This window comes from Diadema antillarum, unplaced genomic scaffold (genome assembly GCF_040938485.1).
Source record: "Diadema antillarum isolate AM-2024a unplaced genomic scaffold, OU_Dant_1.0 scf00000164, whole genome shotgun sequence".
In the NCBI taxonomy this organism is placed as follows: Eukaryota; Metazoa; Echinodermata; class Echinoidea; order Diadematoida; family Diadematidae; genus Diadema; species Diadema antillarum.
The window spans coordinates 963,561-988,590 of NW_027271053.1; the positions used below are offsets into that span (position 1 = coordinate 963,561).

At 40.9% G+C, this 25,030-nt stretch overlaps 1 protein-coding gene across 1 annotated transcript; it reads right to left on the minus strand.

Moving 5' to 3' along the window:
* Nucleotides 1–1,774: 1,774 nt before the first annotated feature.
* LOC139722391 (uncharacterized) lies at nucleotides 1,775–24,686 on the minus strand. Its single transcript, XM_071633697.1, has 20 exons — nucleotides 24,003–24,686; nucleotides 22,937–23,105; nucleotides 22,310–22,434; nucleotides 20,506–20,726; nucleotides 19,367–19,585; nucleotides 17,237–17,338; nucleotides 16,309–16,494; nucleotides 13,989–14,105; nucleotides 13,059–13,202; nucleotides 12,026–12,232; nucleotides 10,845–10,991; nucleotides 9,962–10,112; nucleotides 9,236–9,393; nucleotides 8,084–8,176; nucleotides 7,085–7,343; nucleotides 5,405–5,539; nucleotides 4,341–4,517; nucleotides 3,237–3,415; nucleotides 2,311–2,488; nucleotides 1,775–2,100 (listed from the first exon to the last, which is right to left on the minus strand). Exons 1-20 carry the CDS (start codon nucleotides 24,478–24,480, stop codon nucleotides 1,775–1,777), a joined length of 3,771 nt encoding a protein of 1,256 aa, XP_071489798.1. The 5' UTR covers nucleotides 24,481–24,686.
* Between the last annotated feature and the right edge of the window lie 344 nt (nucleotides 24,687–25,030).

The window sequence follows — 25,030 nt, forward strand, 5'->3', positions numbered from 1 at the left end:
ATGGTAGCTGGTATTAAAGCATACACCCTACAAAATAAGTCAGTCATAATAACCACAGTTTTCTCTCCTATGCATCTATCTCATGCAATAAATTATGGTAACAGGTAAAGCATACAACCAACCTGCACTAGGTTCATCCCACACTATTACACAAACTACATTTCATCATGCTTCCTCACAGAATAGTTTAGATTGCCTTCTGTTCATCTGAAGGCATTTGAAATAAAAATCACCATACTACAACTACTTACCTAACAGTTGATCTGAAATCTATTTGGCCTTTGAGATCCAGGTTAATCATGATATGGACAAAAAACACCTGTCCTTGAGTATGTTAGGATGTGTTTTTTTTTTCTTCTAGTAATTCATATCCACTTAGTTAGTTTCCCTCTAACTCCCATATGGTATAAGAAGGCTAGCATGTACTCAGCACATGGGTGTGAATTTATGGCAGTATAATGGCAGCTTGATTTTGACAAAGACAAGAGAGGTTGTACAAAGATGGAACATTTGATAAGCGAACCAAATCACGTCATATTCCATACTGAATTATTCAATGAATTCTACTTGAATTTACAAGCAGAGTAATTTCAATCGAATCCATGGTTTAGATATCATCTAGTCAACATAGACTACAACGTGTGAAAAGTAGGCTACCTTGCACATATGCCTGCCAATGCATACATAATTGGATGTTTGTTGGTGTACACCATGTATCACATGCGTCGGCACAATCAAATTTGCGTATTCCTTGGACTAGATTCGAAGAGCCCTTCTGAACTCCAGCCAAAGTTATGAACAAGATCGTGGTTGCACTGGCTGAGAGTCTTGCTATGATGACTGTAACATCCACAAACTTCAACTGTGATAATTTGTTTCTCTTCAATGCTGCACAATATGATGGGCCAAGGATATGAGATGCTGAAATCAACATCGAATCGTCATGTGGTTTTAAAGGGATCGTATAGTTTTGGTTGAGACCTAATTTCAGGTTTCTAACATTTTTTTGTGAGATAATGAGAAACCTCTTGTGAAATATGAAAGAGCGTGTAATTGAACCAGAAATTCAACGTTTATTTGATAAAAATTGGTTTTGAAATGGCCGAGATATAAAAAACAGAGCGATTCTGGTAAAGTGTGGGATCCACACTTTATTACGATCGCTTTGTTTTACTTTGTGTTTTGGATGTTTCAGTCATTCCAAACCCGATTTTCATCGAATAAACTTTGAATTCCTCCTAAAATGGTATGCACTGTGCTATTTCCTAAGTGTTTTCTTGGTATCTTGCAAAAAGTTAAAAGCCCAATTCTCATCTCCACCAATACTGTACCATCCATTTAAGTTAACAAGTTGTGTGCTTTGAGTGCTGACTGGCCTCAGAAAACTCCACTGATGTTAGACACACTGTCTAAAGTCCCCGGCACTAAAAGGGTTAAAATAGAATCTCCTTCAGGTCTTGATAAGGGACCCATTTAAGAAAAGATGTTAGGATAGCAACTCTTGCTGGAATGGCAACTTTTAAAAGCAACAGCCAGTCAGGAAGCCGGATTCTTGTTGTTGCCATGACAAATGCCATTCCAGCAAGAGTTGCTATCATATCAACTTTTTATGAAATGGGGCCTGGGTGTAAATGGAATGTACCCTGTAGGGAATGGGAGAGTTGGGGGGGGGGGGGGGGGGGGGGAGGAAAGCTAGAAGAAATCAACAAGTGTCTGGGATGTGAGGATGCAAAGGGTTATGAGAAATGGTTGGATCATGCTAGCAGAGTGTTGCTCACAAGATGGTGCATATTGCACACTTGGTGACAGCAGCTAGCTGCGGCTGTCTCTGCCCCCCTCCTCCCAGACTGGCGCTGCCCAGGCTCTGGGTGCGGTGGGAGCCGCGCCCGCTGGGACTCCTCACCGCCATGCCCCGGTCTCTGGGCGTGGCCGAGGAGCGGTCGGCCGAGTTGGCGGTGATGACGTCCGAGTCGGAGCCCTCTACCTTGACGGCCGGCGTGGGGTCAACGGGTTTGGTGTACCGCCGAATCTGGGTGATGATATCCTGGTACTTCTGCTGCAGGTCAGCCTTCGCCCCAGACCCACCGTGACCTCCAACCCCTGCAGGAAAAAGGGTCAGGAAACAAACAGATACCAATGACTTCACCTCAACACACAACCACACCCACATCCACAGCTGCACATCCATCTAAAATGTCATAAACACCTGTGTGCTCCAGCAATTTGGAAGAAAAAACAAACAAACAAACAAACACAAAAAAACTTTCAACTTTCAACATTAATCAGCCACTGGACTGGCCGAGGTCTCACCATCAAGGGTGACGTAGATGAGCTGGGACACGATGAGGGCCAGGCTCCCGGGAGGCGGCCATGGAACCTTTTTGTAGATGATGGGGATGATGGGTTTCTTCAGCTGGTCGGCCAGGCTGATCTCCCTGTTGCAGTTATCCGACATGATGTACTGTGGTGTGATGCAGCACAAGACCACCTGAGAGAGGGTGGGAAGGGGTTAATGGAGAAAAGGGGTTTCAAAAGAATATCTTCCTATTAACCCTCTGTGTGCTTTGAGTGCTAATTGGCATAGAAATTTCCTAAGGCTTACTACTGTAAACATTTTCAAAAAACTCTAGCAAAAACAGGTTAAGTACACAGGATGACAGAAGAATGGCTCAACAATAAGAGAGCAGCTTGACAGAAGTGCTACTTATGAAAAAAAATGCATATCTGTCATTAACACTTACTTCACTATTATTGCACAGCATTAACTTACATCTCTTCAGTACGATAAATATTACTACTCAAAACCTGGCTTCAGAACACCTTTTACTAATTACACCAAAATTTCACACACATTTGTTTTTCTTGTCACATCTAAACCTGGGAGGATACATGGCTGCAGAAATGCGACCAGGGCCCTGTTTTATGAAGAGCTAAAATTGATTATATGGTTGATTTCAACTGTAAGTCTCTGTCATCCTGTATAGTAAGGAAATTTAAAATCAATTTTATCTTTTGATAAAATGGTGCCAAGAGCAGACTTGGTGGCAAATTGTCATCTGTTAAACTGGTGGTATCCAATGACCATCTTCAACACCAGTGAATGACTTGATCATGGGGACAAAACTACCATGGATGTTGATCAGTGCATCCTCAAAAAGTGCAATGACCTTCCAAAAGGGGTACAATGAAGAGGGACGGGGGGGGGGGGGGGGGGGGGGGGAATACTGTATACACACCTTTGCATTATGGATGCCTTCGTATATCTTGCCGTAGAGTACGTCCCCGCCCCCCATCTGGCCAATGTCCATCCAGCAGGGGAATCCCGTGCGCTCCAGGAAATCTCGTAGCAGCCGCACTTCCTCCTGAATGCCCCAGTTGTAGCTGATGAAGACTGTAGGGGGCGCTTTGTTGACATCTGCAGGCAGAATAACGACTGAGTTGCTCTGTTACATGACTTCACAACTTAAAGGCATTACAGTCAGACCTCTACTATCCGGTCTCCCTTTATCCGCATCTCTCTATTATCCATACGCGAAATCACCATGATTTTCTTTTTTTCCAATCTAATAATTATGGGGGGAAGGGGGACTTCAAACTCATACAAAATTCCTGCATAAAATCATATAGATTAGAATTATTCCCAACACAAGTGGCATACATTCACATCAAAGTCTCATCCAGATAATATGCATTCAGATATTCACTATTACCCCCAAATCGCCACAAGAATAAATGGACAAAAAACTTTTCATTAAATCAGGGCACAGTACGGGCAATCGTTCATCGAGCAAATTATCAGAGGGAGTATGAATGCAGACCAGCTGACGAGGACGTGACATGCATGTTTATGCAAAATTGATACATACATGTATACATGTAGCTACCATTGGGTAGGCAATCGTTCTTCAGCAGCTGCGTAAATTAAACATTGAATCTCCCATATCCGGCAAAATCCCTTATCGAGACGAGTACCACTCCCGACATGTCCAGACTCGCAAATGAATATCAAAATTATGGTATGAATTGACTTCGAAGAGAATTGAAGAGAGACAGATGAATATACGAAATGCAAAGGAGGATGCTTATGCACAACCTTATGCTCAACTTGGCATTTTGCAACTACCCAACTCAGGTGTGGTTACCAACGAAACTAATGAACCGTGTCCAATCACAGATGAGTGATAACAATAACAAAATAGTTATGCCAGACAGAATTGTATTGAAATCCATAGGGTACGTGAAAGTAGATAGAATATTCTATTACAAGGACCTCTCAGGGAAAATATTCACAAATTGGAATACTTTAGTAAACTGGCCAAGCTAAAGATGGATTTTCTTACCTTGGCCCTTCTGGACGACATCGACGACGTCATCCCGCTTCATCTGCTCCAGGTATGAGAGAAGCATCTCAACAGAGAGGGCAGTGTTGCCACTGCTCTGGAACCAGTCTAGGAGGATGCATAGCGCTGGGTTTGGTTCATCTTCCGTCAGCTTCTGAATCTTGGCTTTCTTGTAACCTGCGAGATGACCACAAACACACAAGGTCAGAATGGGGTCCAACTTCGCAATGAACTGCAGACACAACTCACAGTAAAAACAGCTACTTACATTGTATTATGCCAGCACAGAGGCTAGAACCAATCAGGCGTGAGCATTCATGTTGTTGGCGTGGCAACAATGGCTAATCAAGGCTGCACATACCAGCACGTGCAGCCTTGTTGAAGACTCAATTGAAGATAGAGTGTGCATTCAAATGACGAAGACTTGACATTTAGTGATACACTACTGCATGCCGAAATATCACTTGAATAAGAATATGGAATACTTTTATACTTTTATGAATTTCAGGCACCCAGGAATCTTGTTTTGCATGTTGGGCTCTAAACCTAACTGAATTTTACATGGCGGCAAAGAAAAACCCCACTTAAATTTATTTCACACCCAAACCACATGCTGTACCATTTGTGCAACATTCTGGGAAACTGATAACACTCTGTATATGAAGAGTTTGTTCGCAAAAACCGATAAGTCCATTTTTGAAGATTTTGAAGTGCGGTCTCTGTCATAAAGTACAAAATGATACCTTTTAAATGATATATCGGTCACTACATATAAAGGTACATCTTTAAAGTTATGGTCAAAAGAAGCAAAATTTTTCTTATTATTCTCTTTATTTTTCTTGACCATTAATCGCAAATATCTCCATTTGGCAAATATGGACTTATCGGTTTTTGCAAACAAACTCTTCATATATACAAGGAAAGAAAGATCAGAGTGTTTAGTTTCGCATTTCTTTCCCAATCGAAACTATGTCTCCAGCCCCTGTGAAACAAAATCAGCATCTAGAAAGGTTTGAAGATGAACGGTCAATGGATGGAAATACTTGAAAAGCCGAGAAATTTACCTAGTCGGTATGCCAGAGATAGCCAGTCTGCATTCTCTGATCCTGAGTTGAGTAGTTTAGCAGCGACACGCACCCAGGACGGAATATTCTCCTCCTTAACGGAAGAGTCAGCATTTACTTTGACCGGCAGGGGTACTGTGGAGGAGGCAAAGGGACGTTGTGAAATATTTGCACATTTGTATTTCATATCACAAGTCCTTGCGGCATCTACGTCAGGAAGCTGGTCTGATCACTCCCACAGCATTGCACAGACTGCATTAAACTTGCTTAAACATATTTACAATTATTACCTATACGAGGTAGTCTTGCGAGGCAATTGCAGTTGTTATTTTGCAGGGTTAAAGGTCAGCAGTTCTTATTTTGCAGGGTCAAAGGTCAGCAGCCAATATTCGTTTCACCACGTCGCTGCGTGTCGGTTACACACACCGTACCGTACACAAAACAATGTGTGCAAACAGTGCAATCTTCCGCTTTTCGCCATTCACTTTACACAGGGAGGTGGGCCAGAGAAAGAGTGGAATCTCTCTCCCCACCTCCCTGCTTTAAATGTAAACATTCCGATTGACCACAAAAAGAAAACATTCCAGGACGTCGCTGGGTGTCGGTTACACGCACCGTAGAAGAACGCTGATAAATCAACTCATACAAGGTTGACCACTTACAGCAGCACCACGCGTCAAACAATGACTAGTCCATTTGTGCTCAATAATTGCACAGTGACCATCAGTTTCACAACTCTCCAAATTTAAACAGAAGTAAAAAATAAAGTGTAAAAGCGTTCAGATGTTTGAAGTTCACCTGTTATTTCAATTATTTGACATGTTGATGATCTACAGGTAGTCAAATGTGGCTTGAGCTATATCATAGTGTGTAGCCGTATTCACATATTTTCTTAATTTACCTAGGGATTGGTAATAATTATGATATTGACTGGCCTTGAGGGAGATACCAGATAAATATTGCCCGCACTGAAAGAATATTGCCAGAGTCTTTGACTCGAGCAATATTCTTTCAGTTTGGGCAATATTTTCTGGTATCTCCCTCGAGGCCAGTCAGTATTATATAATTATGTAATGTTTACACATTTAAATTTTCTATCACAAATCCGTACAGTAATTCCCCCTTCCACCCCCCCCCCCCCCTCCTCAAACTTGTCTGATCAACTCACAAGGTATTGCACAGATTGCATGAACTTGCTTCAACATATTTCAGATAACATAACGTTTGCACATTTATATCTTATATCCCGAATACTTGAACTAATCTTTATCCTCCCCCACCCCCACCCCAAACTTGTCTGATAAACTTGAGGTTGATCACACAGCATTAACTTGCTTCAACATATTTTAGATTACAAGTATGTAATGTTTGCACATTCATTGTATCTCATATCAGATCGCTGTTACATCACAGCGCGGTGGAGTATATTTATATAATAGCTGCCCTATATAGATTTGTCTAATAATAATAACAATAATATCACAAATCCTGGCAGTAATTTGCCCCTGAAACTGGTCTAGTAACTCTTGAGGCATTGCACACATAGCATTGACTTGCTTCAACATATTTCAAATCAAAATCCGCATCCTTATCTATCAAGAAGAAGCAATGAGATCGTGTAAAACGACACTGTCAGTCAGCGAGAGCTGTCAGTGAGGGTCCAACCAAAGTGAAACCCACCTGGTACTGCCGCCTTCTCTGACGGAAACCACTTCTGAAAGACATTGGTTCTGATCCGCCGCTGCTCGCACATCACGATCTTCCTGCTGAGGCACTCGCCCAACTTCAGGAAGTGCAGGCAGGGGTTCTCGCTGCAGCCCGCCCTCTTGTGGGCAGCGCACTTGCGGTTGCAGGGGCATGCCACCTCGAACTCATAGCGGACCCGCTTCATGCAGAGACGCCGCAGGTCGGCCAGTGTGGTGAAGAGGAAGTTGTGGACCTAAATCCAAAATTAGAAGAAAATGACACTTGAGCCACTGTAAAATTTGTTTCATTATACAGGACAGAAACATACATGTATTGATGAAACATAGAATGTCGTACAGACTGTACAGCTCACAAGCAGTCTGAAATAGACGTGATTGTAGCAAAATGGATTGCAAATGAAATCAAAAGGACTTTGGTCATTTGTTATGCAGACATAAATTCAGCATTAACTATTCATTGTAATTGTGCTGGCTATTTCCCAAGTGCCCTATGACACAATGCAATATTTTTTTTTTACATAATTGCTTGTAAAAAAGACCAACTACATAGTATCTGCTACACCTCCTGATTTAGGCACTTGAACATTTGTGAGTTATCAATAAAACATCACACAAGCCAATGTACAACAACTCAAAATAAAGTATGTTGCAATGTATCATATCTGCATTCAATCTGTTGCTGTTCTAAGCACACATTATTTCACCAGAAATGAATCATAAATCAAAGTTCAATGTCCTGCAATACCACCTACAAGCACACAAGTCATGAATTCTTTGAAGGAAGGATGTTTAGTGGTGGATGTTTTCCTTGTACAACATGTACTCTTTCTTGGATGTGTGAGTGTGTTCCCAGAGAGTGAGTAGGTCCTTTCCAGGAACACATTTACATCCAAGAAAGAATACATGGTGTCCCATAAAACCATCCACAAATTAAAAGTTCATGAGTCACTGACAGAGATGACAAAGCGCCTACCTTGGCACATGCTTCTTTGCCGGATTCCTCCAGTTTTGCCGCTTCTTCTTTCTCCTCCTCCTCATCGTATATGTCTACCCGTAAAACTGTGATCTGTCGAGGCAAGTAACAAGGGGAATGTAAAACCATGGTACTACACATAACAAAAGTCCATAGTCAAAATGATTTGATAAAATGTGCCTACCCCACAAAACCCCCCAAAAACCTTCTATCACTTTACCCCATTGAAGACTAGTCCTGAGTATTCTCAGGCTGGAGTAAATGGGAAATAAGTGTTATGGGAACATCAGTTTATCTTCAGTGGGCCAAACATGCTTGCCTTATCACATTCTGCTATAAAATGCTACATACTTATACAACAATGTGGTTCATACAATTTGCATACAGTGTACACTACTATTGCAAGAGATCTCCATACCTCCAACTGTCTATTGAGAAAAAGCATCTTGAATAACACGATCTTGCATCAGCAATTGCATCATTGTACTCAAGTTATTGGACGATCAGCAAAAGAATGATTCATACAGTGGAGGATGTTTCTTAAAGCTTCACTCTTCGTCACAATCACTGGCATTTATAAGTTTTACAACTATTGAATGAGGGCAGAAAGTGGTTAAGACTGGCTGGAACAAGTCTCACATACAATGTACATCAATTCCTCCAAAGGCATTTGATTTCATGCCATCAAACTGGCTAAATTAAGACATGCACTGCTACTTTGTGGGCAGAATCACTGCTTATGACGCGGTTCTGAAATGATCTCTGAACACATCAAGCTATATCGATGAGAAAACTTACATACCTCCTACTGTATAAACTGTTACTTTCATGCACAGATTTTTTCGTGAATGAGCACATCACAGACATTTTCATGAAACGTTAATTTTGCGAATTGACACCAAGGCTATCGTAAAGTGCACTGATAGCCTAGCACACGGCGACATTTTCACGTATTGTAAAATTCACAGTCCAACAGTGATTCGCAAAAATTAAACCCTAGCGAAAGTAACACTTATACAGTACAAGACTGTCCACAGAGAATGAAAGCAGCAGAACCCTTTCTGGGCAAGGGACTTTTGGACAAGGTGTACAACACTACAAGTTCTTTTTGGTGCCAACGTTCACTCAAAGCACACAAGAGGGTTAGTCTACCTTGATGCGTGCAAATCTGGCAGGGGCCATCTCTATCAAGGCATCATGCTCGTCGTTGACGAAGAACCGTACTTGGCGAAAGAAGAGGCGTGGCTCCCGCCCCCCTTGCTCCTGACTCCACCTCACCACTCGCGTCAAGATCCGGTGGAAGAGACCGTCTGGGGCGGAATAGATATGATTGTGGTAGAGATGGGGTCAAAGGTTAATGCAATCATTCTTTGTCTTTGTACATCTTTGGCAAAGCATGGTACAGAGCAGTCCTATTTTTCACGCTTCAATCATTCCTTTGCACAAAAAACTCAAACAAAACAAAACAATCACATTCACCTTTTACTTTCTTTAGCTTATATTTTCCTTTTCAAACCATACAGCCACTGACTCTTTCAAAGAAAGAATGTTAATATATTGGCCAGATTACGTGCTTTCAATTATCTTGCTGATGCTGATGAAAAGCGATATATTTCAGGAGTTAAGGAAGAAAACAAATTCAAGGTATTTAGAAGAATTTGATGATGAAGTACTCTGACATCTTGCTTAGTGGAAAGAGATAATGCAAGGGTCTAAATGAAGGCCCATGTAAAATAAAACATATCAAAAAGTAAAGAGACATTCATGCTAATGCGCCAAATAACATCCTACATTTTGCATACAAAGGAAGAGCTAAGATATGAATAACTCGTGGACCAAAATCTGAGAAACTAAGTGCCTAAAACAAGGCACCCTCACCTGGCAAGAAGCCACCGAATGTGATGAAGAAAGTCATGCAGGCATGAGTGTCCGCCATCAGGTCTTCCTGGTCAGGACACTCCCGGAGGCGGGAAGGCACAAAGTAAGTCCTCTCTGGATCGCTGGGTGATGTGTTGTCAGCATCACTGGGCTGTGGGGAGAGGAAGATTAGATGAGCATTGGAAGAGTGGGCAGGGCATCAGAAGTGTAGGTGGGGCATTGAGAAGAGTGGGTGGGGCATATGAAGTGTAGGTGGAGCAATGGAATAGTGAGTGGGGCATTAGAAGAGTGGGTGGGGCATTTGAAGAGTTGATGGGGTATTAGAAGAGCGGGTGGGGCATTGGAAGAGTAGGTGGGGCATTGGAAAAGTAGGTGGGGCATTGGAAGAGTGGGTGGGGCATTGAAAGATCAGGTGGGGCATTGAAAGAGTGGGTGGGGCATTACAAGAGGTCATGGGGCATTGTAAAAGTGGGTGGGGCATTGAAAGAGTGGATGGGGCATTGGAAGAGTAGGTGGGGCATTGGAAGAGTAGGTGGGGCATTGGAAGAGTGGGTGGGGCATTGAAAGAGTGGGTGGGGCATTACAAGAGGTCATGGGGCATTGTTAAAGTGGGTGGGGCATTGGAAGAGTGGATGGAGCATTGAGAAAGGGGGTGGTGTATTGGAAGAGTATATGGTGCATTGGACGATTGGGTAGTGCATGGGAATTGAGAGCAAGACATCAACCCCGTTGTGTGCCAAAGTAAATTGATATGACTTTCCAAGCGATTTCCAAGCAATCCCTGGAATCCAAATAACATACATAAGAGTTACAAACAAAACCATCATTAATCAAAATCACGCTTACAAAGATTCAAAGTACTCACTGTTGTAGCTGGAGGAACCCTCTCACAAAGAAGGTCAAATTTCTCCATGAGACCAATCAACACATCTTTCTGGTCAAGGACGTCCTCCCACATGTGGTCAAGGAGATTGTCCTGGAGCACTCCGTCCTGGTCCAGTCGACTCCACGCATCCTGCAGGAGTGACCACTGAGTGGGGGGAAAGAAGTAGAAATAGCTTACTCAGTGCCTTGTCTGTCAGAAACAGAAGCACGGATTAACAAGCCACCAATGTAAGTGTAATCTATATCAAGATGTGTGTGACTTCCATGGCTAAGCATGTTGTAAAGACAAAATGTGTCTTACAATATGTTGATAATCCTCTTCCTTGGATGGATAAAAGCTGTCAATGTTCAAGTACATGTGTAATATGCTTTTGAAAACATTGTGCAGATGACAGTTGAAAAAAAATGCATGTACATTATGCAGACTGAAGGAAAGTGGGTAAGAAAATATATGCCTCTCATGCAAAACATTTCGTAAAAAGAGAAAAATATGGGGTGCAGGCAGTCATCTTGTATGCTGATGAAGTAACAATTGAAGCCCACTAAAAAAAAGACATGGAATTCAATAAATTCACTCAAAGGGCGGCAACATTGTTCTCACAGGTTGTCAATCATTTGCATTTCTTGTCTTCTATTCTCATTTTATTGCTCAAAGACTTTAAGACTCCCTTCCTATAGGATGAGTTCTTCCAAGTTCATTTTAACTCTACCAGTACATTTCAAAAATGGGGAAGGGAAAGAGAAGAGCAAAAGAAAGACAGAGAGAAAGAGAAAAAGAGGGAGATAGATACATCGATAGATAGATAGATAGATAGATAGATAGATAGATAGATAGATAGATAGATAGATAGACAGATAGACAGATAAATAGATGGATAGATAGATAGATAATAGATGGATAGACAGATAGATAGATAGATAGATAGATAGATAGATAGATAGATAGATAGATAGAGGCAAATACAGGTACAGTGATGGGGGGGGGAAGGGAGTGATATGATGAGATTTAAATGAGATATAAATAGAGAGAGAGTTGCAGTACACTAACAACACCCCAAGTGTCTGGGATAAGAGGTAAGGGTGTTGGGGGCGGAGAGGGGAGAAGGGAAGGGAGGGGTGAGATAAGGAGAGATGTAAGAGGTTAAAGGTTAGAGGTGAGAGGTTAGAACTCTGACCCACCTTATCATCAATGTCCTTGATGGTGATGACCCGTCTGAAGATGTCCACCAGCCACTGAGGGCGAAGGATGACCGTGTTCCGCAGCGAGGAGTCGCTGGCCCCGGGGCCCCCGTAATAGATGATGACCCCCAGGTCATGGTAGAACTGGAGCATCGTCTGGACCCCCATCTCGGACGTCACCCCTACTGAGGCAGCACACTGAGTCACCTGTCAATAGAAAAAATGGATGCAAACATGAGAAAATTGCTATAACACTATGATTTCTGTAGATCTTTTCCAACCTCCCTGTCTAAACCAAACACTAACATAACTTCCACACTCCAAAATAGTCTCCCTCAATCAATTAGGCATGCATTATCAATTAGCAGCTTCAAAAATCTTCTGATAAATCACTTGTTCTAGGAAATTTTTCAATAGCCCGATTATTGTTGTTACATACATGTATTTTTGTTGGGTGAATAAACTTTTCAGAGGTCTCCTTTTAGTTATGATTCAAATCATGATTAGCATCACTGGCTGCTTTTCCCTGTATTAGCACAGTACAGCTAGATTTCCCATTCTGATCCAAGTTCTGTTACAAATACGTGCTGTAGCTCCACTCTCCCTATATTCTATTTACTATATTGTTACGCACAGTTGAGCATATTTATAAGGAGAATGTGTAATGTTAATTTACAATTACCATCATCATCATCGTCACCATCATCATCATCATCAATTAACTCCAAGATTTGAAAATGAAAATGTTTGCTAAGGAAGAAAGGAAGACAACATTCCTTAATAGGTCACCTATAATGGTTCCATGACATTTTGCTCCTGCAACAATTGCTCCCATGAACTATCTGCATGCTTAGCCAAACACAAATTCTACCCACAAACATAACCTTAACGCTAATCCTAAACCTCACATCAAACTATACCTAAAAACTTATCACAACCCAAACCCTAACCCTACATGTGAGTCCTTAGTGAAAATAAGACTGGAGTAAATTGTCACAGGAGCAAATGTTGTGTCACCCACCCATATACTTACACTGTCGAGGCTCATGTAGTTGATGCCCTGCGACAAGAAGTCTGCCACCTTCTTCTGGAACCAGAGCCACTTGAGGGGTATGTGTTCCCCCATGTAGGGCTCCTGACCAGCCACCGCCTCAATGTGCCTTCGAAGCTTCACCACCTGTAGAGGATCAAAGAACAGTGCTATCACATCATGTGGAAAGAACAGTGATATCACATCAAGTGAAGACAGAGGAACTCATAGCATGCAAACGCACAAACAAGTTTCCAAAGTTTTCAGACATGGGCAAGAACTTTTAATTGCCTGACTTTATTTAAACCTTTTCTTGAAATCATATTAAAGAATTGAAAATGTGAATGTAGTGAAATAGAGCAAAGTTTGATGTACGTCTAGTACTTGTGGATAGTGAATTTGTAAGTTTATCCATTAACGTGGTATGCTTTCACATTTACACGGTATATTATGGCTGAAATTCAGTTTAAATCTAGTCCCAGGGATATGTAAATTATGTACATGCATGTGGCACATCATGAAAGCTGATAGACATTCAATCATGAACGTACACTGACAACTCCATGTGCAAGGTGCACAAATTTTGCATTCGTTTTCATCCATGAGCTACACTAAAACCATGGACTAATAATTTAAACAATCTTTGTGAATTCTGGCCCATAATGAGTATAGTGTGAAAAGAGGCTGTTGTATGCACACTCACACTTGATGTACCAGTAATTATATCAAGAAGTGAAAGACTGCAAGAATACCTGTTCAAACTTTGAGAAATGTTGTTTCAGACTTGAAAATTGGTCTACTACTGCTCAATACATGCATGCACAGCTTACATAATTAAGTTAATAAACACATGACAGGGAACACAAATGACAGAGAAGTTGTAGAGATCTAGCAAGACTCCTGTCTGCCAACAAGAAAAATCTATTTTCCTACCTCCTCATCCTCCCCATCATCGATATTGTTCTCCACTGCATAGAAGGTTGGGATGATGTGGTTGAGGTAGGGCTTTCCCACAAGGTTTTTCTGTATTCTGTTGAATTTCTCTGCAACCTATGACACGGGCAGGCAAAGAAAACATACATACATTGAGCATCAGCCATTCTTCGAGCAACAGTTATTCACTTGCGCTTAAACCTCCTTTGCCATCATTACAATACAATCAACTAGTATCTCTTTCTGTTCAACTAACATTTAAATTGGCTTCTTCAATGAGAGTTATGATATCCACAGCTACATCTGCATTGTAGAGTTCAAGACTCAAACCAAAGTTTGTTGATTGTTTGGAAGATACCATACATTGTGGTTTAGACAGGTAGTGACAATAATCGGTCGGGAAGAAAGCACTAAGAAATAATGATCCGACATCTTTGTTGTTTTACCTGTGCGACCCTGATAGATTCACACAAACGGGAGACACTACATGGATCTCTTCAACTGCTTTTGAGCTTCCAAACTTTTCGTTTGGCATAAATAATATGCTTGATAGAGCTTGCACAAACAAAGACATAGACTTAAAAATTTCCTAGAATTCAATCATTCATACTTCATGGCCACTGTGCACAACATTGAAACCAACTTGCAATGCAAACATTTTGAAGTATGTCACTGTGTCTGAACATTAATGCAGAACACAGTACAGGGGGCAATTCTTAAAAAAAAAAAAAAAAAAAACTAGAAATGTCGCTACGGCGACTGATGCCTCCGCCATAATGCATGATTCTCCCAATAGGTGTATAGTACAATGTCTTCACAATGTGTGATGACAGTTTCACATAACTGGCAAAATATCGAAATAACAGGTTTATCAGAAATATCTTGAATGTTCACTTTCCATAAACTGGGTTTGCTATAATTGTCTATTAAAGAGTACAGGTACACATATTTGGGGAATTGAAAACTTTTACTTGACTTCTGACCGACCTTATTATAAGTTTATGCATTGAGTATAATTTTCAAGGTATGAAGAAAGAGTGTACAGTACAAAATATATCTTTTTTTTCATTCAAACCTAACCTTTGACCCTTAACCTTTGACCTTTAACCTTCTGGCTGGAAACTTCCAAGAGAATCTCCATTAAGTAATACATGTACATATATTAAATTTTAAAACTAATACTGCAATTATTGCATATACTAGTAAATGAGGGAAATAGTAAAATTTTGAGGAGTTGACCTTGACCTTTGACCCCCGACTATTGACCCATGACCCCTAAATTCCCTAGATAATCCCTGCCAGTCAGTACATGCATATGTACCAAGTTCCATGAAGATACAACATGTACATTGAACCATTTGTGAGAAATGTGATATTGCAACATTTTCACCTAACCTTTGACCTTTTGACCTTTGACCTTATGACATGAAACTCTCTCTGGAGAATCTTTATGCAGTAGTACATGTCTACACTAAGTTTCAAGAAAATAACTGCGGGCATTGCATAGATATGGGGGAAATAGCAACATTTTTAGCATTTGACCTTGATCTTTTGACCTTTGACCTCTTGTCAATGTCACTAAAATCTACTCAACTAATTGTCCCATCATACATCATCCTTGGACCAAGTTTGGTGAAAGGTGCTTCATCCAGTTTTGAGTTATCACGTAAACAGATAAATTTTAGGATTTGACCTTGATCTTTGACCTTTGACCTCTGTCCGATTTCACTGAAAAACTAATCAAGTAATTGTCCCATCATACATCATCCTCCAACAAAGTTTGGTGAAATTTGCTCCATACAGTCTAGAGTTATCGCGTAAACGGATAAATTTCATGATATGACCTTGACCTTTGACCTTTGACCTTTTGCCGATTTCACCTAAAATCTAATCAAATCATTGCCCCATCGTACTTAATACTTGGACCAAGTTTGGTAAAATTCCAGTAAATATTACTCAAGTTATCGCGTAAACGAAAGCGGACGGACGTACGGACGTACGGACGTACGGACGTACGTACGGACGTACGGACGGACGGACGGACAACCCGAAAACATAATGCCTCCGGCACCACTACGTGGCGGAGGCATAAAAAAAAAAAAAAACACCTAGACATTTCTCTACTCAGTTGGCAATGCATTCTTGGAGCATTTTATGAAAGAAAAGGTTTCTGTTCAAGAAATACTCTCTGGACAAAACAAAAATGTTATTTCTATTCAAATTGAGGAGTTACTGTTCATCGGCAGCTGATCATACATTGTATCCACATAAAATAAAACAAATAGAGGGTAGCATAAAAGAGAACATAATGACTGCTGACCAGTTTTCGTTGCTCATCTAAGTCAGCTGCGAGGCTATTGCGATGAGTGCCCACAACAAAGACCGGGGGTGAGAGCATCGTGCCATCAATGGCGCTCTTTCGATTCTCGGCGGTGTGGGCATGAATGGACCTCATCCAGAAATCCATGAAGTCGAGGTTAGTGAACTCACTCTCTGCGTATTCAGCCTGTGTTGATAGCAGAAAAAAAAGTTGGTCATGCAAAGTCTTGGAGACGGACTTTGTCCCAGAATCTTGACATGAAAACACAAACTGTAAACGTCTTAACAAACAGTCAGAGTGATTATGGCTCTTAGCCAGTAGACAGATAACAACAATTTACATTTACAAAAGCTTCATGTGTAAAGTATATCTATACATGCATGCATAATTACATATAATGTGTGGGTTAGGGTGTTTCAACATTGATAGCTGTCTGATGAACTGTGATTTTTTTTTTCATGTTTAGCATTTTGATATGGACTGATGACAGATATTTAAAAGCGATAAAACAAAAGATCTTTTCTTTTTAACTTTCACACTAAGGGCAGTCATGAATTTGCTACAAACTGATCACTTGATCAGTCATATCTGACCCCTATACAAGTGTATGTGCCGAGGCACTTAGCTGAACTTGGCTATAGCTTTTTCATCAGCATTCAGCAATTCATCCAAATTTGACCTAATTAAAAAGTTAGTAAGCCCATTTATAGGTGTAACAATGTGCCTCAGTTCACAAGAAAGACCATAGTGACACAATTGAAATTATGAAGATTAGGTAATCTCTACTCATTGACAACAAGTTCTAAGACATCTGTAACAATCACTGAAGAAAGCAGTCACAACATGCATGCAAATTGGCAACAAAGCACTGAAAGGGTTAAAAGAAGGGGGAAATGTAAAGAAATTTCCAGTGATCACACAAACTTACCGCTTCGTCATCTCCTCGTCGTATCTGGGTCTGTGCTGGTGCGTCGAGCTCATTGGATAAACTGAAGACGATTACATACACTGCTCTTGGCGAGAGAAAGACCTATAAAGGAAGGGAAGGCACAATTAGTTCAAAAGTCGCGACACAATTACTTCAAAGTCACAACACCTTTGTATGGACAAGTGAGGATCTAGAGATCAGTCTCTTGCAAAGTCAATTTTATTAAGGTGATGAATTTAATGACCCAAAGCTATAATATTGAAGTGGTGTTCCCTTTTTTAAAATACCGTAAAGTTCCGTGTATAAGACGCACTATTTTTTCGTCGGAAAACATTGAAAATCGGGGGTGCGTCGTATACACGGGTACAGTCGAATCACGGAAAAAAATCTGTCATGTACACCCAATTTTATAAGGTCACCTTGGGGCCATGTATGCCCATATCGACGTTTGGAAGGTAAGCAATCACTAAAACTTACAGATAAATGAGCGATCTTTCAATCTGGACACACACAAAAGCTGCAAATACGGGATAAACTTACATCGGCCTTGTGCAGTAACGATGTATCAATCTGGCCATAGACAACAGCTGTAACACTCACAACAGCACTGCTACCGATGTATCAGTCTACCAAGCTACCAACAGCCAACCTAGTAGCTGAAATACGCGATGTACAGGTATCATTACTAAATTACCGATACCGTAAAACTTATCAATGTACTAGTATCAATATGGCCATAGACAAAAGCTGTAAAATACGGAGTAGAATCGACACTATTGTCACCGTAATATGAACGATGTGTGAAGCATGCATGCATATCCATGGCGTTCGTTTGCATGCCTTCACAATGCCAGGTAGGATAGCATAGCTACACTGTAGCTAGCTAGCTAGCAAGCCTTGTGCAAAGGCAGCAGCTGCAGAGAGGCTCTTGCAATCAAATGGACTCGCGTCGTGCACACAGCGATCGGATCGGAGCGCGCTTGCCCGTTGCGTGCTGTGTGTGCAAGTCCATTGTTCTTTGTGTGCGTGAGCTGAAATTATGGGGAGCTGCCTTTTGCAAAAGGCTAGCACTGTGCATACAATCATGGTACCTGAGACACACATGTTACTGGTAATCCCTCCAGGCGAAACAACAGTGAGTGTAATTACCGTACGCACCGTACATCTCGCCGTACGATCCCTCTGCTACACTTGTTGATGTTTTTCTTATTTTTCGTAATGAACCTTCCAGTCTGACATGCGTCAATATGCGAGACACCCTCTGCTATGTATGATAGCAAAGATCGTACTGTACACTCACGAGTACGATATGATACATGTACCACGATTGAAAGGCGAAACAATAGCAAGTGAGTACCAAGACAAGTCTCGCATTTTGCGTCTTCCATATTTTGCCGATGTCCGATGAATACCGTTAAAAGAAAGCATAAAAGGAAACGAAAAATAGAGCAAATACATGTTGCATTCTAGGGAGATTTTGAGCTGAAATAATATGTATGACACACCAATATTTGTGTGGAAATTTTCGTTTTTTTTTTTTTTTTAATTTTAGGTCCAAAAGTAGGGGTGCGTCTTATACACGGGTGCGTCTTATACACGGAACTTTACGGTAAGTGCATGGGCATACTATTTTCTGCATATCTATCATGCATGAAAAATGAATGAACTGAAATACGAGTGAAGTGAAGTAGTAAGCAACTTGATAATGAGTATGCAAGAATCAAGACCAACTGGCTTATCATATCATGTGGATTGATATTGATAACATTGTTCCCTTGCAACAGTTAAGGGATGACTAAATGATTGCTAAATGGTACTAGAAACAAGTCAGGCTTCATTTGTGGGATAATGTCACACTCTGATTGCCTAGCTTGGTCCCATACATCTCAAATACTTTGGCACAAACAAAGCAGAATAAACATTCTGCATTTCACCCTTAAGCAGTACTAAAGTAGCCCTATATAGTGGATTGGCAATTTGTATTTTGTTGATAAAAAGTGATGATGAATTTGAAAAAAAAAATATAATAACCATGCAAAATAAGCCACAGATCCTTTGAGGGCTATTATGTGGTATCTGCATACTTTTGAAGACAGAAGCACTGAAGAATGGTATAGATTGACAACCAACCTGATGGGTAGTGTAGTAGACGGATTGTCCAGCAAAGTCCCAAATACTCAGGACAATTTTCTTTGAGTCCTTTTGCTCCTCCTTCTCTTCCAGAAGGTCCGACTGCCCCGACTGCGCCTCCGTGAGGAATCTCTCGACCTTGGAGGTCACAAGGTCAAAGGTCTCCTGGTCGAGGGATTTGGCAAGATCCTGCAGCTGATCCTCCGATGAAGAATTTTCCTGTCAAGGAAATGGTTGGGAATACCTCAACATCCAATCTTCAAGTCCAGTGAAAAATGCTCATACACAATAACTAAGGGGAATTTAATCCTTGCATTGAAGCCCTGCTTACAAAGAAAAAGAATCAGCCATTTCACTGACATGAAATTCAATTATATGCTACCGATTGGTACTACTTCTAAATACTGCTGATTGTATTTTGGTGTCCTCATTGGTTCTTGTTCACTGGTATTTTGCTCTTCATTCTTTAGTTATTTGAATGTGACCTGGTATGAGACCTATTCTTCTGTTGGATAGATTGGTCACATAGGATAATACTGAAAATTAAAGATACACAATTCAGTTTTAATGACTATTCATTTAAACAGACTGGGTCACACAGAAGTGATGTAAAAATGCATGTAAAATCTCATGGCAAAGAAAGTCTCTTTAGCTGAATCCTGACAAAATTGATTTTAAGACATGTGACCTGAGGATTCAAGAAGGTGAGCACTGTTAGATGGTATGGTGATCACTGCAATTCTTATCAGAAGATAAGCTTGATAACCTTCAGTCAATCTACATGTAATGTTGTACATATAAGTTTTTGCAGCTAGCTAGTAATCAAATTTTGTCTTGGAAAGATCCATATGTAGTAGGCAGAGTCAACTGGGAAGAAAGGTTGAATCCAGAGACAAGCTGGGATAGACATTATTTCAACCATTTTCAACATAATCATCGTGCGTGGCATATGCACAAATTCTATTTGGACGGTAAGAATATGGTAAGGGCACAAGCATGGGTCCATGTAGTAGCACCCTCTTGAATCCAGGGTCTGTTTCCCTACAATATGATGATTCTTGTGAAAATGCCTGGTCCCCTCTCATGAGGATCAGCTAGTGCTGCCACCAACTTATAGGAACATTCATGACTGGAAATACCTCATGGTTATCACTGCTTGTGTCAGAGGCACTTGTGATCCAGCCATCATTAGAATCTTCTCCTTCCGGCAAAGACTCCTTGATGTTGGCCGATTTCTGTCCTCTGCTGCTGCGACCAGAGCTCGCTGGTTCTTTCTCCTCTTTCTTCTTCTTCCACAGCACCTTGGCAATGTTGAGGGCCAGGGCCTCGATGTAGGTCGTGTGCAGTCTCGAAGAGTCATCTGGCAAAAAAACAAAAACAACAACAATTGAGTATTGATGACATCCTGAACTCTGAAACCTTCTACAGGCACTGGCACTTACCTTCTAGAGGTTCTTGCACTGTTACATCAACACCAAACGAAACTACACCCGTACTAGCATTTCCTCTTCCACTGACAAGCCTGTTGGCTTGCTTTCTTCATAGATTGGATAAGATGCATTGAAACTAACTGTTATAAAACAGAGAATACATAATATGTAATTCTCTTCATCTCGACTGTAAACCAATCACCTTTGTGTGGGAGACTGTGGGGTGTCTAGTTCACAAGGCATACTGATCATTATCAACCCTTTCTTTACAAGTTTCTAAATTCCCCACTGACCTTGCAAAGGATTCCCTAAGATCTCTTGGGTTACATATGGCTTAAACTGGCATTCGAAATTACAACACAGCAGTCTTTAGTACTGGTCATTAGTATGTGGTAAATGGAATAAATTTATAAAAGCCTACTGGGCATGAAAGGCAAACTTAAAGACTGGTCACATGATTGCTCTCAGGCAACCAAATGATTTGGATCCACAGGGAATAGGTTGCAGAAGGATATTACACAATGTTCATGGATCTGTAATGTTAATGTTAATGGATCTGTAACACTCATTGTCCTTCTACAATGTACAAGCAACTTCATAATTTGTCTGACTAAAAGTGACAGAAAGTCTATACTTTCAAAATTTTTAATTTGATGAACATTTCGAACATTCAGAGCATTTAGTATGCAACTTTAGTAATGCTACAGTGTACTTTAAACTGCATCCATTCATTCTCAGGTGAGTTCACTACCAGTAAGAAATTGTTTTATCATCTACAATTGTGACCGTGCACCTCAAAACGAACAAAAAGTCGCACACACTGATTTTGCGTGAGGACTGAAAATAAGTGAAATGGGTCAACCTAGCCGAACTTGACTTTTTCATATTTTCTGAAAGAGCGAGTCTTCTTTTACATTGTGCCAAAATTTGGTATCATAAAACGGGCAGAAAAGTGTGTTTTTTTAGCAGTTTGTCTCGAACATTTATGGTAAAATAGTGTGATTAGATGTGTCTTTAGAATCCCTTTTTCATTTCTGAAAAACCTTGTCCACACTCTTCACTTTCAACTATAATAACTTTTGAAAGGATAGTGCTACTGCTTTGAAAGTTGGCATTAATTATGGACATAATGTGTTAACGAGGCATGCTCAATTTCAGTTTAATCTGATAATCCCTTCATTGTTGTTACTCTGGTGGTTTACTTCCTGTTTTTTGTCCCATTCATCGCACATCCAGCACGGTTTGGTAAAGTTTAAGCGCTTGAAAAGACACTGTACTTCAGAGCCTCTTTTCTCAGTTCACACTTTTCCTGAGTTTGTGCTTTCTTTCCAATATTTAGATAGGTTAGGAGAGTCCATTTGATTTGAGTTATACATCACTTTAAAGCTTAAAGTCTGCTCTTTCAGAATATGGTCTTAACTAAATATCCATGTCTGGCGACTTTTTGTTTGTTTTGAGGTGCAGGGTCACAATTTACAAAAACAAACAGAGAAACAACAATAAAAACACCTACCGACATCCGCTGCCTCTTCTTGATCATCTCCATCCTGTACTTGCCAGCCAGTGGCATCCTGGACGTTGATTTCACACATATCCATGGTGTCAATACCATCTGTGCTTACTTCTGCTATATTGTATCTTCAAAGAGCAAAAGAGGAAATAAATAAAGTTACTGATTTTATTGGGTGACCAAACAATACAAAATGTTGTCTCCTATCAGTTACATTGTATATGCACTACTATTGATTAGCAGTCCAAGGATTTGTTTGCAAACAAGAATGTATAAAAGTGTGTGATACCAACATACCGTTGGTGTGCATATACTGCATTCATCTAATAGAATCTATACTTTCATTGGTACAAATAGGGAACTAACATTGTGTTACTTTGAAGAATCCTAATGTACTACAAACATCAAAAAGTAGGTTTTGCAAGGCTGCACATTGGCACTGGTCCGACGGTTCCTGACCAGTAAAAGCCACTGTAGGACCAGTAACTTTTTCAGGAATTCACCAGTGAAAAAAATGGAAAAACTGGGTACCTACTGGATCGACGGACAGGTTGGACCAGTAGATGAAATAGGTTAGTGTGCAGCCCTGACGGTTATAGACAATGAAGTGTTTGACATTGTCCAGCTCACCTTTGACCTGTCAGTGACCTCTTGAGGCTTGTCTTCCCAACCCTGTCCTGTCCCACCAGCATGAGTCTGGTCCTGAAGATGGGCTTGGTCCCGCTGTTGGCTGCTTGTTCAAAAGCCAGCATGGCGTCGGGACCACGGGCAAGAATCTCAGCCGGAGCAGCATCTTGATCTAAACAAGTAGATGCAAGATGGATAACCATGCCCTCTTTAGATAGCCCCTATCAAGTTTGACAGCATTCTTCTTCTGTTCGTTTGTTTTTGTTGTTGTCCCCTCACATAGGCTTACCCGATACATTGGTCTCTCAAGTGTAGGGCCCCATTTCATAAAAAATGTTAGGATGGCAACTCTTGCTGGAATGGCAACTTCCCATAGCAGCAGCCAATCAGGAAGCTGGATTTTTTTTTCATTACCATGACAATTGCTATTTCAGCAAGAGTTGATATCATACCAACTTTTTATGAAATGGGGCCCAGATGATTTCCTGATGATCAGCGCGATTTGGCCATGATTGCTTTGATAATTAGTGAGTGAGCCAAGAGTTCAAAGATAGCATACATGTGTGTCCCGGCTTATTCTGATGTCCAATGTATCGATGATATGTAATACACTTAAACGGAACCCTTATGTTACTCATTACCTGGGTGGGGCTCCTCGTTTTATTGAATTAATCTCTTCTTCCTTTTTTTTTTTTTGGGGGGGGGGGGGGGGTAGAAGGCCAGATATCTCATTTCATGATGTATGAACACATTATTTTCTAATCCAACTCAGACACAGCCAACCGACAAGAACTTACAATGTAGACTTCAGTTGATACTGTTCCTGCTTTTGATTACAGTGTGAAAAGTGTTTGCTGTGTCTTTGAATGAAGTGATAACTTCACCAGCACACAGACCGATAAAGACTAAATAATGCAAAATGCAGAAAATTTAAGACTTTTTAAAAAGTTCCTGATACCTTCAGGAATTTAACAAAGATAAGACAGGTGCTAAATATGTCCCCTGCTGTAAAACATGTACTTTGGAGAATTATTCTGATCATATCAAGTAACATGAAATGACGACTTACCTCCCTTTACTCTTATTTCATTTGTGTTCCCATACACATCTATCACAAACCACATGGGTTTCTTCACATCTAGAGAGGTTTTGTCCGCATTCACACTTGTGATGGAGTTATTGTTCACAAAGGCGTAGACACTGCCCTCTTTGGTGATGTAATACGTCAGAGTATTGCCGATTTCATTGTACTTATCGCTGAGCGAGGTGCACCAGTATCCCGGCTGGGAGCTCAGGTTTGGCATGGCATACGGAGGCAGTTTATCGATGGTTCCAGGAGCGTGGTTTGTAAAGCCATATCGGATGGAACCACTCCAGTTTGTGAGGACTCCTCTTATCTCTATGGTCACCTTCTCACCCACAGATATCGGTCTGTCGCTGAACGTGATTCCATTGTTGAAACCATCAGTTCTCGTGGCAGTCAAATTCGCATCTGACAAACGGATGTTTTGGCCCAAGCATGTGGTGCAAAACGCCACTGAAGACATTTTGACACCACCACTACTAATGGCTCAGTCTCACAGGTACAAGTATACAGGTGGCTACAACCACCTTTTAGCTTCCCTCCATTCTGGTCTCTAGTTTGTAGCTTGTTCGCAGACTAGTTCCAGGCACATATAAATGTGTTTTCTACATGGCATTATCCTGTGAGAACTCATAATACCATTTCTGCTTCCTTTTAGCACTCCATTCATACAACCTGAAGAGATAGAAACACACAAACAAAGACTGATAAGAGACTTGACTAGAACAGAACCTTGTATGTAAACAAAGCCAAGTTTAAAATGGAGGTCCCGTGTACATGTATGAGAGAGTCACAGCTCATGCACGTAAAAGATCCCGCTTCATTCATTCATCGCAAAGAGCAGGGTGTCTAACCCGGTGAAGTGGTCCCACCCCACATCCAACTGGATGGAAGACCAGCTTAGTGTAGCTGAATATGGGCTATCCAGCCATCTTCACAGATGGAAAATGAACAACAACAAGTTTGAGCAAGTGATAGTAACCTGTTGAAGACAGGTCTCGAGTAATACAAAC